The sequence below is a fragment of the Musa acuminata genome, chromosome BXJ1-6, assembly GCF_036884655.1.
Source record: "Musa acuminata AAA Group cultivar baxijiao chromosome BXJ1-6, Cavendish_Baxijiao_AAA, whole genome shotgun sequence".
Taxonomy (NCBI): domain Eukaryota; kingdom Viridiplantae; phylum Streptophyta; class Magnoliopsida; order Zingiberales; family Musaceae; genus Musa; species Musa acuminata.
In genome coordinates, this window is record NC_088332.1 from 11,855,855 (window position 1) to 11,873,642 (window position 17,788).

The 17,788-nt window shown below is 40.7% G+C and overlaps 1 protein-coding gene across 1 annotated transcript; it reads left to right on the top strand.

Annotated features, from left to right (window-relative positions):
• The first annotated feature begins 1,432 nt into the window (after positions 1 to 1,432).
• Positions 1,433 to 9,340, top strand: LOC135676289 (membrane-associated progesterone-binding protein 4-like). Its single transcript, XM_065187311.1, has 8 exons — positions 1,433 to 1,640; positions 1,759 to 1,835; positions 1,935 to 2,006; positions 2,490 to 2,527; positions 3,555 to 3,598; positions 4,297 to 4,343; positions 7,862 to 8,036; positions 8,975 to 9,340. Exons 1-8 carry the CDS (start codon positions 1,524 to 1,526, stop codon positions 9,140 to 9,142), a joined length of 738 nt encoding a protein of 245 aa, XP_065043383.1. The 5' UTR covers positions 1,433 to 1,523; the 3' UTR covers positions 9,143 to 9,340.
• The last annotated feature ends 8,448 nt before the right edge of the window (positions 9,341 to 17,788 follow it).

A 17,788-nucleotide genomic window follows, 5' to 3' on the forward strand; every position in this document is an offset into this window, starting at 1 on the left:
TAGCAATCGACAACAAGCATTCCATCACGCCCAGTGAATTCTATATAAGTTGAGGTGGCAATATTGCATTTTTCGACATATATTATACGTACTTGTGAGATATCTTATGTACATTAGAAGGTTTGCATCGTTTAGTCCTCGTTGGCAGTGTCGCCGGCGTCACCTCCGACAACAGAAGCTGGTAAAGGCAGTCACCCAGTCGACAGGCACTCCTCACATGGAGCATAATATACGTAAATCCAATGTGAATTATCCCTGAAGGATAAGATATAAAACCATGCATAGTGATCATCTACCGAACTAAAAACATCTAGATTAAGGTGCCAAATTCTGATATGGATTCCATATAATATAAAATCACGCTTGAATATTCTGTTTGACTATGGATGAGTTGTATTTGAGTTGGTCTTCCAATATGACATTGCTCTCTTTGGTGAGTATCTCTGAGGAAAATGTAGCAAAAACTTTTTGACTTCAGGGCATACCTTTTTTCATACTTGATCTCTGAAGACATACACGCTATTTGCAACCATAACATTGCTTCAGCTGCACTCCGAGCACTGTCATCCAAATTCACCTGTCACAAACATGTACATGCTATTGAGATCTCTCAAGACTGGGTTCTTCGCAGCATCAACCTCCAACTGCCACACCTAACCCTTTTAATGGAACTACAGCAGCATACACCATTTGGTTCCCTGTCCAAATCATGCTTTCCTTACAAGCCTTTCTACTCTTCACTGCGACGATGCGTTGGTCCAAGAGAAAGGTCAGTCGAGGCTTATCCTTACACCCCTTAAATGTTCGCTTATCTAGCAGATTGGACAAGATCATCGAGAGACCACAATTCCAAGAACATTGGCTAAAGCTTTATCTTGATTCGGTGGAGCTTGCTCCGTGGTTGCCTGTGATGTCGCGGTCCATGTGGGGCCACGGAGATCATGTGTCAACGACAGCACATGTGGCACTGACTTAGCATGCGGTATATGTTACTGAGGGCAGCATACAGTCGTAGTTGGAAAGCCTCCTTAAGAGTCTATCCATGTATTTTGATGTTTCCATGAGAATCCCGTTCTGCTAATATTTCCATATTGTTTTATTATTTATAATGTTAATTAAGTTAACATAAGGACGGATTTGACCTTATTATCGATCAGAAATGGTTGCTGACTCATCCGGGTGAAGTTACAAGGTGATGTGGGCCACGGTCCACGGGTGGTTCGATCAGAAAAAGAAATGGAATATGTGGCCCAACAAACAGAGCCTAACAAAGGAAGTCCATTTTCGAGCCCAGTTCGGTTGTGAGTGGTAGTGGGGCCCACCAGCTTCGGCCGAGCGAGGTAGACCTTTGCGGTTGGTGGACGTGGGTAACGGCCAATGTGGGTACGTTTTACATATGGTAGAAAAGTCGCTTCCGGGGGAAGCTTTCGCCGCCTTCTCCTTCGGTAATAATTTCCCCGACCAAGAAACGAAGTCGAGCTAAGAAAAGTAGGAGCGAGAGAAAGAGAGATAAAGAGGGGCGAATGGCCTCGCCGTCGAGGCCAACACGAGTCTCGTCTCCCCTGCTTCTAGGGTTAGGGTTCCTGATTGCCCTCATCGCCTTCGCGCTTCAGTTCTACATAAGGAAGCATCTCCGACCGGTTCGTTCCTTCAATTCTCTTTCAAGCTTGATCCGCAGGCGGATTCCTTTGTTGCTGATCGAATAACTCCCCGCGCGGTGCTTAATGATCTTGTTTGATTCTTGGACTTGTTTGGCAGAGACTGTGGACCGTGGAGGAGTTGAGCTTGTACAATGGGACTGAGGACGGGCTACCGATACTGCTCGGAATACTAGGGTATTCTAAGATTCTGCTATATGCTCTCACAAGCTATCGTCTCTTGGTGTCTTTGGTTCGTTTGCTATGCGAAAGAATTGACTCTTTTCTTTCTTGCAGATCAGTGTTTGATGTCACAAAAGGAAAAACACATTATGGCCCTGGAGGAGGTTATCATCATTTTGCTGGCAGGTTTGTGCATTTCATGATCCTATCTTATTCTTATGTTAGTTGACTAATTTCACGATTAGGTATATAATTTGAAAGCTAAGCTATCCGAGGATGGAATCTTAGGGATATTGGACCTTGTCCTGCTTAATGCTGCTAATCTACACACAGCTAAGATGTTACAGTTATGCCTTAATTTATTCATCTTAGGGACTTGGTACCCTTACCAAAGATATCCAATCTTTTAAATAATTATACAAAAATTGGGTACTTCATATATTTGTCTGACATGTATCCGAGAAGTATCCTACAACTACCACATCTGACAGGTATCAAGTTGGAATACAATAATTGAAGTATCCATGTGATATACTCTTTCTTCAATTTAAGAATCAAGTCATTTGATGTATCCAATTTTATTTCTAGTTTTTATTTATGTTCTAGTTATTTCATGAACTTTCATATTTTCATCTGATGCTAAATTTTGAACTGTTTGGTGGATGTCAGAGATGCGTCACGAGCCTTTGTATCTGGAAACTTTACAGGTAAACGTTTATATACATTTATGGCCATGTTAAGTTTACTACAATACTTGAAAGGGGCAATGTACACTTGCAATGTTCTTGTGCTGATAAACAATGAAAGCAGTCAATCGTGGTATTGTAATAGCATGTATGCTTGTTTGTGCAAATTCCATCTTGCCGAAACAACAAAGTCTGAGCCCTACACTTTCTGAAATCAGGCTGTGATATTTTGTTGGACCAGTCAGTCTGGCTCAGCATTGTATCAGCCAGTTGGCTGAGTAGAAGTGGAAAGACCTAATTTGAATTTCATGATGAGACCCCACTTTCAGGTCTGGCTCAGCATCGTATTGGTCAGTTTTGCTGAGTAGAAGTGGAAAGACCTATTTTGCATTTCCTGATGAGACCCTCCTTTTAAGTCAAGGAGCAGGAACTACATGGTTAATCTCATCTGATATGGGTGATTAGAAATGTATAACATCGATCTCATTTTTCCCTATTTTTGGGAGGGAGATTGAGTGTTCTATGATTCCCATTATTGGGATAGGGATCTTCCTTGTTTAAGCATTATTTGGAAGCTACACCTGTGTATTGTTCCCTTTCCTGCAAAAATTAGATAAGATTGTATATATGTTGAATTATCAGTATATACAATATATACCAAAAGAATTATCAGCATCTCTATTTTGGGTGGCATTCTTTTGTTTTTTTTGTGATGGTATGTGACCCTCTATCTCAACTGACTGCTGGAAGAATCTGTCAGTTTAAGCTATCAAGTTTGTCCTTTGTTTCAATTCTTTATGCAAATCGTTGGACCAGTGTCCTGTGGGTACTACTGAAGATTTTGGATCAAGGATGAATTTGCATGAACCATTGATTAAATGAAATGAATTAATTATGGAGCAGTCCATAAAAAATTGAAAGTTATTAATATTGTGATTCTAGAAGAGATTTTAGTTTATGTATTTAAAATTGAAGAATACCGAACAGTTGTAAAACTTCAGGCTATTATTTGTTCACAAATCTTAATCATGAATATCTTGTCCTGCAGGTGATGGATTAACAGACTCATTGCATGGTCTATCCACTATGGAGGTGATGGAATAGTGAAAATTTGATTGTATTATTCTTCCTTTGTTTACGTTTAGAAATGTTTGAGAGATGAACTATAAGAGATCTATAATTGGCATGTCACAGGTAGTTTTTCTTTGTAAAAACATATTGTGATACTTTACAGCTTTTGTGCCTTTCCCTAGAACAATTGGCAACAAATGCATATGCAATGGTGATCAGGTTGTCATATAAAGCACTATCAATTATATTAAGATTAAAAGCAAGGAACATCAATTTGCAACCATGTTGGAAACAATGATTCACATTTATATACATCATCGTCTATGGAACCAATGATAACTAATTTCTGTTCTGCTCCATCTTCTTCTAATCTCTATTGCTACAGAAAGTTAAGGTTTCTCATGCTCTGACTGCTTGTTTTCTGATGGAAGATCCCATTTGCATTACAATTATGTTGACAAAAATTGCATTGTAAATTTTGTTACTTGCTTTAACCATATTAAATGAGCACTCTTGCCATGGTATATGAACATTTTCCCATTCTATGCCTGCCTGCCAGGGGTGATTTTATTAGGATGAAAAAACAGAGTGTAGTAGACCTTCTTTTCCTTCAGATTCTTGGTGGTGTGCTTCTAAGTTGTCATAAAATCATTGATGTTAATTGCTATAATTTTGAATATTTGCAAGACATAATATTTTCTCTAATTTTCTTGTTCTAGGTAAAGAGTGTTGTTGACTGGAGAAAATTTTACATGGAAAGATATATGTAAGCAAACTTTTGTCTATGCTATATATTTCATCCCCTATATCTGATATGTTTTAGTCTTTAATCCTTGAGATGCTATACTTTACTGTAAAGGCTATTTTGATCAACAATTTTTAATTAGGAAAAAATGATAAAGAAAACAAATCAGTCTTTTTGAACATTGGAACTAAGAAGAAATGTAAACTATAGATTTACAAGGACTGCACAGCATGATTTGTAAAAATAAATTACAATAGATGGTTGACATGGCGCCATACCATCATGCCTTATAATTAAATTAATATTGCTTGAGTGAAGAGGGTTATGATCGACACATATAGCTCTATTGAGATCTTCTACTTTGATGCTTTTTGAAAACTTAGGCTATCAACTAATAACCTTACCCAATGACTTCTTTACTGATGGGATCCACCGATGACTCCATCTTGTTTCTCGAGATTGTGAATCTACACATCATATTTACAGATGAACCTTGCTCCAAAACAATATTGACTAAGTTTATGATGGTGGATATCCCTTTGGTGTATAATGCAACCATAGGCCGATCCACATTGAATAGGATGAGGGCAATGGTATTGACTTATCACATAATAATAAGGTTCCTGATGAGGATCGATATCAGAGAGCTGAGAAGCAACTTAAGGGAGTCATGTCAATGCTATCTGATGACAATCTTCATGCTGAAGAAAACCCAACCCAAGTTACCACCTATGGACCTTGGAGACTTGACCAAGTTCGCCTCACATCTTAAGCAAGTGGCATTGCTAATTAAGGTCCCCTAGATAAAGCCTAACCCAACTAAACTATTAAGGTCAGGGTGACCCTTCTCGAGAAGAGGTAGATGTAACTTATCAACTTCCTTTGGGAGAATTCTAAGGTGTTCATATGGTTATCGAGAGACATGATAAGAATTGACCCTAACATAGCTCAACATCACCTGGACATTTTCCATGAGGCATGACTAGTGAAGCAAAGGTCTTATAAGTTTGCTCATAACTGTCAACAAGCAATTAGTGTAGAGGTAGATAAGTTGTTAAGAGCAGAATTTATTGCCAAAGTATAGTAGCCCCGATGACTCACCAATATTGTATTTATTAAAAAATCTAACAAAAATGGGAATATGTGTATTGACTATACTAATATAACAAAGCATGCCCAAATGATAGCTACCTCCTTCTTCAAATTGATCAGTTGGTTAGTGTTACTTTGTGTCATGAGCTTCTCACCTTTATTGATACATTCTTAAGGTATAACCAAATTAGAATAATACTAAAGGAGACATCAATACCATTGTCGCATGAGGTTTAGCCTTGCCACCATGGAAAGGTTTGTTACTGTAACCTTAGCGTCAATAGTTATGGTCAGAGATAACCTTTCTGCTTATGTGATAAGATGGTGTGTACTGGCAGGAGCCTTACTGAAGAATATGTGTGTTTTATATTTTGTGGTACAAATCCCAAGGGGTTTGTGTGATTAACCATGCAAATGACACTTTCTAATCACAATCCTCCACGAGTCTAATTCCAAATGAAAAGCTAGCTGAAGTTATTGCACTAAGATTCTGTTGTCAACTAGTATAGCAAATGACTGGCTTGCGAACTTTGGGAGCAATATGAATTTTGATTTTACATGGGTTGGGTCTTATTTTGATTTTCGTGTGCCTATTTTAGACTAAATTTTCACTAGGTATTGGTTGACCACTTCAAAGTTGTCAAATGATATGAAGTTGTCTTTATTTTTTGTAAAGAATTTCATTGATTCCAGCTTAGGATTAATAGTCCTCCTGCAACTGTCACTTCAAAGTTGTCAAATGATATGAAGTTTGTAACGAAGATATGGAGAAACAAATATAACTTATTGTTTGCTGGCTTGTAGATGTCATGGTCATGGAGATACAAAGACTTCTACTATTTTGCTTATGTGATCAATTAAACATCATGTAAATAACCATTTAGTCCCTATCTGGAGAAGCCTGATAATTTGATTAAAAAATATATATGCACCCCTCCATATGTTTCTAGCAAAGAAACAGGAATTATTTATGATCTTACATTAGGGTTTGGCATCAAAGCTAATCCCTTTCAGTTGCTGGTCAGCAATTCTAATATGGATTTTAGGCTATAGTTTGGAAGCATTCGTGAAGTCCACCTCTGTGCACTTGCATATAAGTTTTCTGGTTTTTACTCTACCGTTGGTTGCAACTGAGAAATTCTGGACTGAAGCAACGTAAAACATTCTCAGACTTACTACCTTACAATATGCTGCTGGGAAACACTTTTGAAAATAACCTTGCCATCTATAATATGTAATGTATTGTTCTAAATGGATAAATGTGAACTTGTCTATCTAATTGACCTCAAACATGATGTGCTTATTTGGGTTATTAGGAGATGAACTTACTTTTGAATGCTATGATAAAGTTCAAAGTTATGATAGCTCAGTTAAATTGCTTCCATCCTATCTGGGGCCAGTATGTGCTAGCTTCTAATTGATGTTTCATGGTTAGAAGGAAGAAACCAATGAAAAATGGTAACATCTAATGCTAACAATCCATTCCTTAATGCAAGCTTTGGAAGCACTTTTGGAGCTTACTTAATCAACTCTATGCACATGAATCCAATTTCTAAAGTTGACATAAAGACTCCTGCATCCAAAGTTGAATTTCCTCTAGTTGAAACATATATAAATTGGTGGTCGAAATCTGTCTCCATAAGGTTCTAAAGAAGTGTTGTTTATTAATTCCTGTAAGAGTATCTTGCTTTGTCGGTATAGTTATGGGAATGTGAATTGAATCTATGATGCTGATATAGTTCACTGAAACATAGATAATTGATAACCAAAATTTGTTCTTTGATGGAGTCCATTCGTCAAGAAAGTGGGATGTTTAAAAAAGAGTTAGAAATGGTTAAGCATGTAGCAACTGTAATAAATAGTTGCTCTAAAAGCAAATAGTTGGATCTTGGATGCAAATGACTCTCGTGATTCTAGTGTGAGGTTTTTTAGTTATTATTATGCTGTGGCTAATACTGATGCAATGTCTACATTTAATGCCCTATTTTTTGTATTTTTATTAAAATAGTTGGTGTCACTTATCCAAATGCAGGATTGGACTAAAATGGGCAGAATTATTTCTCTAAGGATAGAAGTGTATACCCCATGGGTGACAATAGGATCCCATGCAATCCATAGCCAGTGGATGATTTTTTTCCAAACAGCCAAAAAGGCTAATATATTGTTTTCTTCTTTTAAGAAATGAAATTCTCTTTCAGTATCAATCAATGTAGTAGGCCTTTTGGCTCATTTTTAGCATCAAGTTAGTATCTTCTTTATTATGGAATTTATACTGGAGTTTTTGGAGTTTTCAACCGATGTAAGTTCTGAATATTATATTCTCATGGTATTTAGTTTGTAAAGTTGTTCAGCTTGCAAAGTATCAAATGGATGATTTATGTTAACTTGGTCCAATATTTAATGGACTAACCTCATTTCTGATGTTCTTCCCTAACTGCATGTGTTAGATTTGCTGGTAAACTCGTTGGCCGGTATTATGACAGCCAGGGGAATCCCACAAAATATTTGAAAGGTGTTGAGTCAAAGGCTAAACGAGGAGCTCAGCTTTTAGAGAAGCAGAAAATTGAGGAGGCTAAGATACCAAGTTGCAATTCTAAATGGAGTGAACAAGAGGGAGGAGAGGTATGGGCTTTGTCTGAGACATGTTTATTTGTTGGTTCAGCAAAAGATAATTTGTAGTGTACCTAGTTCTGAAGTGCTAGATGGTCCTAAGTGTTACTTATTTGAACTGCCATACATTTTTGTTTGATGTAATGGTCAGAGCAATGGTACCTAGTTTCAGTGCCAAACAAGCTTGCTAGAACATTGTTGTTACATTGAAGATGTCTAAGATTTCGTAATATATGCAGGGACCAGTATGTGACATTAATGATCAGGCCCATGTATCATGTTGGGGTATCTTTATTTGGCTGATATTAGTTTGTCATTTAATTAACTAAATGTTCCATGACCTCATAAAAGATGAGGTTTTTCTTATTCTTCTGTAGCTCCATCTTTGAAGGCTTGCTTTTTTCTTTTCTATATATTTATTTGTCTATTTTTGTTTGTTTGTTTGTATTTAGCTCCTTTACTTTATCAATATGGTTTTTCCATGGTCTCCCATTTCCTGGTTTGCTTTCTTGACCTCCAAATAAATAAATAATAAATTAAAAAAAGAAAGTCCTTGGGCCATTCAGGTTTTCCCACTGCTTCTTAGGTAGGTGTTGGAGTATAAGATGCTGTCTACTATTTTATTGTTTGAAGGCTGGTACAAAATTGTATTGGTGTTTCCATAGTTTAATCAACTGGAGATAGTTCTTTATGTTCTTTTTTGCATAGTATATTTTGCTAAAAGATAGTTTTGTGTGTCTTCTTTGTCAAATGTTCTTTGCTTATAGGTTTATCCAATAGGTAGTCTTGCCCTTTTACTCATAGTTATTTTTTATAAAATTTCTTCCACTGGTGAAGTTATTGTACTTGCACCTTCTTGGATACAAAGAACATACTGGTTGACTTGCTATGCGTGCTGTAAGTTTGGTTGATCCAATACTCTTTGCTAACATCAGCTTCCTTTCTATTAGGTCTGGTGTGAAACTGGCTATCCAAGATTAGTGAAGAGACCAGGGGATATAGCCCTCACTGGAAAAATCAGCCAGCGTTGTGCTTGTTTTAAAGAAGAGGAGCTCGGACGGCCGGGTCTTGAGGTGTACAAGGACTGTGATTATTTGTCCAAATCTTGCAGAGTTTAGTCATCATCTGGCTTAAAAGCATTGCACCAATGTACAACACTATGATAGCTGTCAGGAGTCACTTGAGACTGGGACTGTTTCCCGCAGCTGATTGATTATTTCCTTCTCTAACTATTGATCTAAAAGTATTTTATCATGGGTCGATATCTAATAGTTGTCTCTCTTATTTATATTATTTTCTCCATAATATTTGGGCCAGCAGAATTCCTTTTTATGATGGTAATTCATTCTGCCCCAGTTTTGATTTATCTACTAGTACGAAAATAAGTTTTACTCCCATAGCAGAATGTGTATGTTCTTCTTGCTGCATATCCAGTCATCTCCAAATTGCACTACTATGAGAGATGAAAACACTGAACCGTGGATGATCTAATGGAAGAAGTCAAGCCTAATTATTTGGTGCTTGAAGCAGCGAGTTTTATTTAACTATTGGCATTAAATGCTTAAGTTTAAGAAAACAAATTTTTTTTTTCATACTAATCAGAGTTTCCCCAAAAGGATTTGATGGTCTCGCTCACAGCATATCCCATTCGTGGTTCTATGTGATGTTCGAGTTTAACCTAGTGTTCTTATTTTACATAATAAATATGAACCGTTGTGGCTAAGCTAAGATCAAAATGTGCTTTTAAATTGAACGGTGGGACCGCTGTTTCAGATGTCGCCTTCTCCTTCCCATTCACTTGCGTCTCACGAGAAGAATATGAAAGAAAGAAAATTTCATGGCACGGGCACATCTTCCTTAGCGGCTGCAAAGAACACGTGCGTAGGAAGTGATTCTAATTCTCAAGCACGAACTCCACCGACTCATTTAGATTTCTTTCGCGCCAAGAAAACCAAGCCATGGAAAATCTCTTTTACATGACGCTTCCAGGCTCGATTCATCCCTCTCCGAGAATTCATTTGGAGCAGCTCTCAACCAGTCGCTGGGGGGTCAACCTTTTCGCATCGAAGGTTCCAGGTTCCTTGTGTCAGGCTAGGGGTCAACCTTATCGCGTCGAAGGTTCCAGGTTCCTTGTTTCGGCCTCTTGCTTGGAGTAGAATTTACCAGTATTTATTAATCGATGAAGAAAATACTCTCTGCAGATCAAGTTGATCTCGGTCATTTGCGTCAAAGGTTTAGTTGTTTGATGTGGATCGTCCTACTATTCGTCTCCATGTCGGTATGTAGCTCCTATCCACGTAGGAAACGAGTCCTTTTCCCACCATGTTCATTACACGAACGATCGTGCGTCCTCTGACTATTCTCAGTCGTCCTCGGCGAGCTGCTGTTTCCTCGGATTCTTCTTCTCTTGACCTCAAGCAGAAAGTCACTCACCCTACTTGTATATCTACGACAGCGGAGCTTCTTCCTCCCCACAATCTAGGAGTGCACTCCAGCCATTGCCATGTCTTCCGACCACGCACGGAGACCGACGAAGGTGAGAGTCATCGTCACGAAGTGCGTACAAGCCGACGCCGCACAGTTCAAGTCCGTGGTGCAGTACCTCACCTGGAAGGACTCCGTCGTCGCTGAGACGTCGGAGAGCCCGGGCGGTCGTGCCGGGAGGAGGAGCCATGAGGTCGAGCGAAGCTGTGGCGGAGGAAGAAAGCGATCCATTTCGGCGGAGCAGGAGGCGGGGGAGTGTGGGATTGTGCTGCTGCCTTCGCTGGACGAGTTGTTCGAGTTGCTGAGCGATTGATGGAGGCCAGAGATGGTCGCAGACACAATCGTAGCGTGAGATTCATATGAGAGAGAGAAAGAGAGGAGACGAGAATAGTTTATTTACTTATTTATTCATTTAGAGATTAATTAATACTTTCTGTAATATATCTGTCATCATGTGAATAGAGTCTAAAAGATTTATATTTTGATTAGCAACATGGCGATCAAATCATGGTTCGGAGGCTCAGTTAAGAATGTGCAAAGATATCATTAAACAATAATTGATTGGTGTGGGCTCCGAAGAAGATAGAGATGAACTAGGGATAATTGAAATAATAATATTACTGAGGTTTTCTTATCATAAAATTACTCATGTAGTTACTTCATCCTAAACTTTTTGATTGGAATCCTACCTTTGGTATTTGCTCTTTATGAAAACAAATTTGTGTTAATCGAAACTCTTCTCTAAGAGAAGTATCAATCGACAAGATGACAAACTTGAGTTAGATAAGATTTCTTCGATTGTACGATGAAATTTTGTTTATAAATAGGGAAAACATCTCAATGAGTAATATAGCTTCATGTATAATTTTTATCTTCGATCTTCTTCATTTAATTTCTTACATGGTATTAGAGTCGCTTGCCTAGAGCAAGCTATCTTTTCGTTGAGGTGCTCGACGAACCTCGTCAGCGGAGGTGCTCGACGTCGATGGTGCCACTTTGCACTGGTGCCTCTAGCATTGTAGACATCGATGCTTCTTCCCTCACTAGCGCTACTGCTCCATCCTCGCTAGCAACAGCAAACCACCTCTCTGCAATCGTTGCTAATCCGATCTCTAGATCTGATTCTGTTGATACCGTGTCATCGCTACTGCCACTGCAGAACTCAATTGGGTCACAAATCTGCTTAAAAAACTCAATATCAATTCCACTCCTATTTCTACTATTTCTACAATATATTGTGATAATATCGGAGCTACCTATCTATGCGTCAATCCGGTGTTCCACTCTCGTATGAAACATATTGTTATCGACTTCCACTTCGTGCAAGATCAAGTCGTCCGGTGCCAACTACGTATTTCTCATGTACATACGACTAATTAATTAGCAGACTTACTCACAAAGCCTCTCGCTTGTAAACTCTTTGTATTACATCGGTCCAAGATTGGTATCCTTGATAGGAGCATCATCTTATTGGGGCATGACAGATTTTCAATAAAAATATTTAGATTTTCAAATCAACATGTGATCACGTCCAATCTTGTTCTTATGAGTTCTTTGTAGCACCAAAAGGAGTCTTCTTGTAGTTCATCCACGTGGAATTACTTGGAACTATCGAGACGATCGACTTGGTTTTGTGTCGAGATAAATGCAAGAGCTGAACTCGCCTTTGATTCGAGAGACAAGAGAAGAAGGATAAAAGTTGAATTCCCATAGGCTTCCTTCCCACACTAAAGATCTAAAACGGGTTCATTTCAATTTGGTCTCTTCGGCGATTAATTTAGCTATTTGCAAGAGAAAAAAAAAAGAATCTAACCCCTTTTGTTGTCGGACAAATATCCCTATTTACAGTCGAAAATGGCTAACAGTTTAGAAAATGGAAGTTAAATGTGACAAATTTGGGATGATTGACTTCATCTTGATTAGGTTTACGTGAGACAAATAATTTTGTCTCGATCGAGTAAGACATATGATAAAGATATTTAGAAATATCTTCAACTAATCAATTAAAACTCGATACACACATAAGTTGAAGAGGGAGAATATTATTTACATTGTTGCTTATTATAGAAATATTCACCTAATCATTATATGAATAGGAGTCTCAAGTAATATGATTTGGGATCCGAAACTTTATCGTCGACGAGGGAGTCATCCTAAAGAAACATCGAACTCTTCGAACGTTTGTGAAGGAACGTTGTAGTTGACTTTTAACGTAGAATCACAATACCATTTGGAAACAGAGAGGACCGATCAATATGGAAGGAATCATAATTAATCTTTTTATTTATCTCATATTGCTGCTCACTATGTTCTACTCGCATGCTCCCACACAAAAGACTCATCAGGAACAAAGCTAAGTATATATGCACAGGTAATCAAATCGGAAGATGTTGTTCCAGTAGCCATGAGCTACACTGTCCAAATACCAGCAATCAGAAGATAACGAGAACATTTAGCCTCCACCAAGTGATCAGCAATAAGTTTATGCAACGGCAATGCTCATGACCGCATTGAGAAAGTCTTGTAGGGTACACAAACTTCATCCGCACACACACCTTCTCCATTGCAAGCTAGATCATCAGATAACGCAATACTGAACTCTTTAGGAGAGGTCGCAAACCATTGCTCCTATCTGGGTATTTAGATGGCACTAAGTAGGTCGTGTCCCCTCAAAGCGCCCCTTTCGAGGGGAAGGGGCCGTGGAAGAGTCTAAATACTGAACAATCTCAGCTGGGGTGATCTTTGCTTGCATGCAGTAGACAACCAAATCAAGCTCATGCACTCTCAGGTATACACCAATGGTGACATGTTCCAAGTGTTTTTGAGTCCATCGGGATGCCACCATCACCATGTCAAGGATATTATGGTAGGGACTAATGTGAGTTGCTTGCAGAGACCACATCAGATGCGGCTGATGGATTTAATAGCGGAGTGTTTCGGTTTCGAGTTGAATCTGCCGCTCCACTTCACATGCAACAAGGAAAAGAAAACGATTGTGCCATCGCAGACACTACCAGCACAGTCTGTCTTTTTTGTGCTGCAGCACTACAGCACAGGCAAGGACGAAGCTTCACTTTTCTCAATGACGTTGGTCGCTGGCCAAAGGCAAGGGCAAAACTTCGTTTTTCTCACTGCTCTAATACCATGATAGAAAGAATAAAAGGGATAATTATTGAAGAAGCTTTATTAAAAGGGTAAAGAAGCTTGAATACATTAACATATTCCCTCTTCTATTTATTTTTTTTCCTCAATAGAATAGGAAAATCTTATATTCGAGCAAGGAGAGACACAGACGAAAAAAAGACAAACGAGGAGGAGGCCTTCTCAGGTTTTAAGGGGACACGGAATGGTGCTGCGGATCTGGACCCCCGGGACTCACCCTTTTCGATTCGTCGAACGCAATCACTGCCACCCGATCTCCTCGTCCTCCTCCGGCGTCGAGCAACAATACGACTGAGACTGCTTGCCGTTCTAATAAGCGAGCTTTCGAGCTTCCAGCGGAGGTGAGCAATATGAGAAGCACGCACGGCCAAAGCCCAAGGCTGGGAAGTAGTCTAACCATCGTTGTTGCTCGGTAAACCTGCGGTTTGAATTGGCTAGGTTGGGGTTTATATAGAAAGCGCGCAACTACCTAGTGTGCCCAATACTATATTTCTGTGTTATACGGAGAAATCTAAAGGAAAAAAAAAAGGAAAAAGAAAGAAAAAGCAACACCAGCTGACTTTAGTTTTTAACGCGAGACAAGTAAAAAATAATATATTTTAAATAATCTAAAATTATTTATTTATTTTTATTTTATCCTATAGTATTAATTTTTATGTTTATTTTAATTATTCTATATTATTAGTTATTTAGTTTTCAAGGTCTAAAATTAATATAAATAAATACTTCATCTAAACTTATAAAATCATGAAAGAGCAATATCTTGAAGTACTATAAATATTTTTCTATTATAGAAAGCTGATTTCTCTTCTATTATTTTATAAGGTCAATTTATCATAGTTTTTTTTATTTTGGTTTCCTTCTTCATCGATTAATATCATAGCCTTACTATTTGTGTAAGCATAATATATTTATGGTTAGAAAATTAAAATGTGTGTTATACACTCATCACTTATTGTGCGTATCTGAAACTTAATTTGCTAAGTACAACCCTATAACCTATTAAGATGAGGTCTAGTGACAATAATGGTAACAATGACGATAGCGTTATCGATGATGGCAATGGCAATTTCGATAGTGATGACCTTTATAATTGAGGCAATGGCAATAATCCCGACAAAAATGATCGGGGAATGCCGACCCTATCGGTAACACTAAAAGCACAAGAAGCGAGGATGACCCGAGAAAATCGAGAGATTTGCGACATGCTCGTTAACTTAAATTTAGGCATCAATAGAGTTCGTGATGATGGTAGGATCAACCATGTCAAAGTTAATACTTATGGCCAACTTATTCATCAACATGGGTCTGCAATCCAACATAGGCAACCAACCTATGAAAATGAGTCAAACGAAGAAGAAGGAATTATGGACTATCACAAAAGCAACCAAAGAAGAGGTGTAGGTGCAATTCAACCTTGATACTTTAACCAATGTGGTACTTTTTCCTACAACAACCAACAAAACATAATGATGACTTAAAAGATGATAGTAAAATATACAAAAAAAATATCAAGCACCACCCAAACAAAATAAGCTATTTGAGGATTACGGCCTAAAAGTAGACCTCCCCAGTTTTAATGATCACCTCAGCATTGAAGCTTTTCTTGATTGGAGTTACGAAGTAAAAAACTTTTTTATGGTGATAGATGTTCCCGATCATAAACAAGTCAAGCTTGTTGCATACAAGTTGAAAGGAGGTATAGTAGCTTGGTGAGATACATTACAAAATAACATAAGAAGACAAGGAAAGACACCAATACAGACATGACAAAAGATGAAGCAACTTCTCAAAGGAAGATTCCTATCCCTAGACTATGAACAATTATTGTTTCAGTAGTACCAAAACGGTATCCAAAGTACTTTATCTATAATAGAGTATACTAATTGTTGGTGTAAACAACTTTAAGCCGTGGCCTCGGGGCCGACGCGGCTCGGTTCGGGTCCGAATGACGGGGGATCTCTCGGGGGGGTTCCTCGGGACTGCAGAGGTTGCCGGCTCGGGTCGGTTCGATCGTGGAGGTGAGTCGCCGTTTCCTTCGGGAAGGGGCTCCTCGCCAATGCGTTCGGAGAGGGGCGCCTCGTCTTCGTCCCTGCACACACCTCGGGTCGAGATGCTCGACCTGACCCCTCCGATGATTAAGTTAGTCTGTGGTCGCAGGAGTCTCCCCCTTGGTGCTCAGGACGCAAGGATATTTATAGGGGAGTTTAGTGTCATCTGACGTGCCTGCTCGTAGGGGACAGGATCGTACCTTCTGATGATGTCTGACATTGCTGTTGGTGTGGCATGTGGAATCGAGCCTGAGCGGTCGTTAATGGGCCTCGGTTGGCGTTCCGGCCTGTGTTGGCCAGGCGCTGTCAGCCCGACAGAGACGTGGGGCGTCAACTGATGTCACGCAAGTCTTATCGTAATTATCATCCTCATCATACTCCCCCCCCAAAGGAAGCTATGCGTCAGTTGTTGAAAAAAGGGGGGTCTGAGGCATGGCTTCGGTTTTAAAGAACTATCTCCATCGGGCGAAGGCCGGTTCGTCGCTCAGGGCGTGGGAATCGTAAAGCTTGGCAATTGAGGAAGGTTGGATGAGCCGTAGCGGCGCTGGGTAGTGAGTGGCCGAGGAACCTCGAAGAATAACTCGTAGGTCGAATTGGGTTCGGCCGTAGGGGTGGTAGTCCCCTCGGGCGGGCAGGCCGCGCAAACGCGATCTCGGGCGACATGAGACCGAAGAGCGCGACGTAGGCGGCTGCGACCGAGGAGCTGGACAAGGGCGAGTAGGACGCACAGGGGTGGTCACAGGCGACATGAGGCCAAGGAGCACGACGCAGGCGACTGCGACCGAGGAGCTGGACTCGGGTGAGCAGGCCGCACAGGCGTGGTCTCGGGCGACATGAGGCCGAAGAGCACGACGCAGGCAGCTGCGATCGAGGAGCTGGACTCGAGTGAGCAGGCCGCGCAGGCGTGGTCTCGGGCGACATGAGGCCGAGTAGCACGACGCAGGCGGGCGCAGCCGAGGAGCTACTTCGATTGGATCTGTTACGCTGTGTTGTGGGATGCGCGGGTGGCCAGGTAGCCTTTGGTCTGTTCGGAAGTCCAGGGGACGAACCTTTATGTGAATCGCGAGTTTTCGAGAAGACCGGCGCCTCAAGCCCATTGTTTGCCACGCGTAGCGCGCCTGTTGGTTACCCTGCCAAGCTGCAATTATGGCGGAATGACGTTGTGTCATCCCGATGCGACATGCCTGAGTAGAGGAAGGGCCGCTTTTTTGGCGGGATTTTGTCTATAAGTATTGTGCGGCTAGCCCCTCGAAGGTCTCCTCACTCGTTTCTATTATGCCGCTTCGGACTCCATCGTTTCGTTTGCGTCGATCGTTCTTCTCTTACTAAAGGTCAGTAAGGATGGTGTCTTCTTTCTCTTCCTCTTCATCCTCTTCTTTGGCTAAAGTCGAGCAAACAGCGGTTGCGTCGAATCCTAACTTGTCGTCCGACGAAAAGGCGACCCGGGCCCTTGAGGCTCTGATGTGGCCACATGACCTTGACTCCACCGTGAGTGAGTCGTCGCTCAGTCGCCTCCGGGACCTCTACGGCATCCCGGAGGAATTTGTCCTTCTTGCTCCCAAGCCCGGCCAACGGGCATATGATCCGATTCCCAAGGGTTTCGCTCTCACCCTTGATGCTTTTGAGGCCGGGCTACGCCTCCCCTTGCACCCCATCATAACCTCATACATCTCATGGTGGCGTATCTCCCCGTCTCAGATGGCGCCCAACTCTTGGCGCTATTTGGTGGCGTTCTTGAGGGAGTGCCACTATGACAACATCTTCCTGACCCGATCCCTCTTCCTTTCTTGCTTTCGACTTTACAAGGGGTCTGGGGGCTACTATCTGTCCGCCTGAGCGGGCTTCCGAGTGAGCGGGGCTCCTTCCAGTAATAAGGGATGGAAGGGGCGCTTCTTTTTCGTCAGCCACTCGGAGGACTGGGGGTTCGGGCTTCGATGGGCGGCGCGCGTGATAGGCAACACCGCCCCGGGTTTGGATGATAAGGAGCGCCGAGAGCTCCGGAGGCTTAAAAAAATCCTTCCAGCCTCAAGAGCCATCCGGAGTATGTCCGAGCAGTGGTTGGTCGAG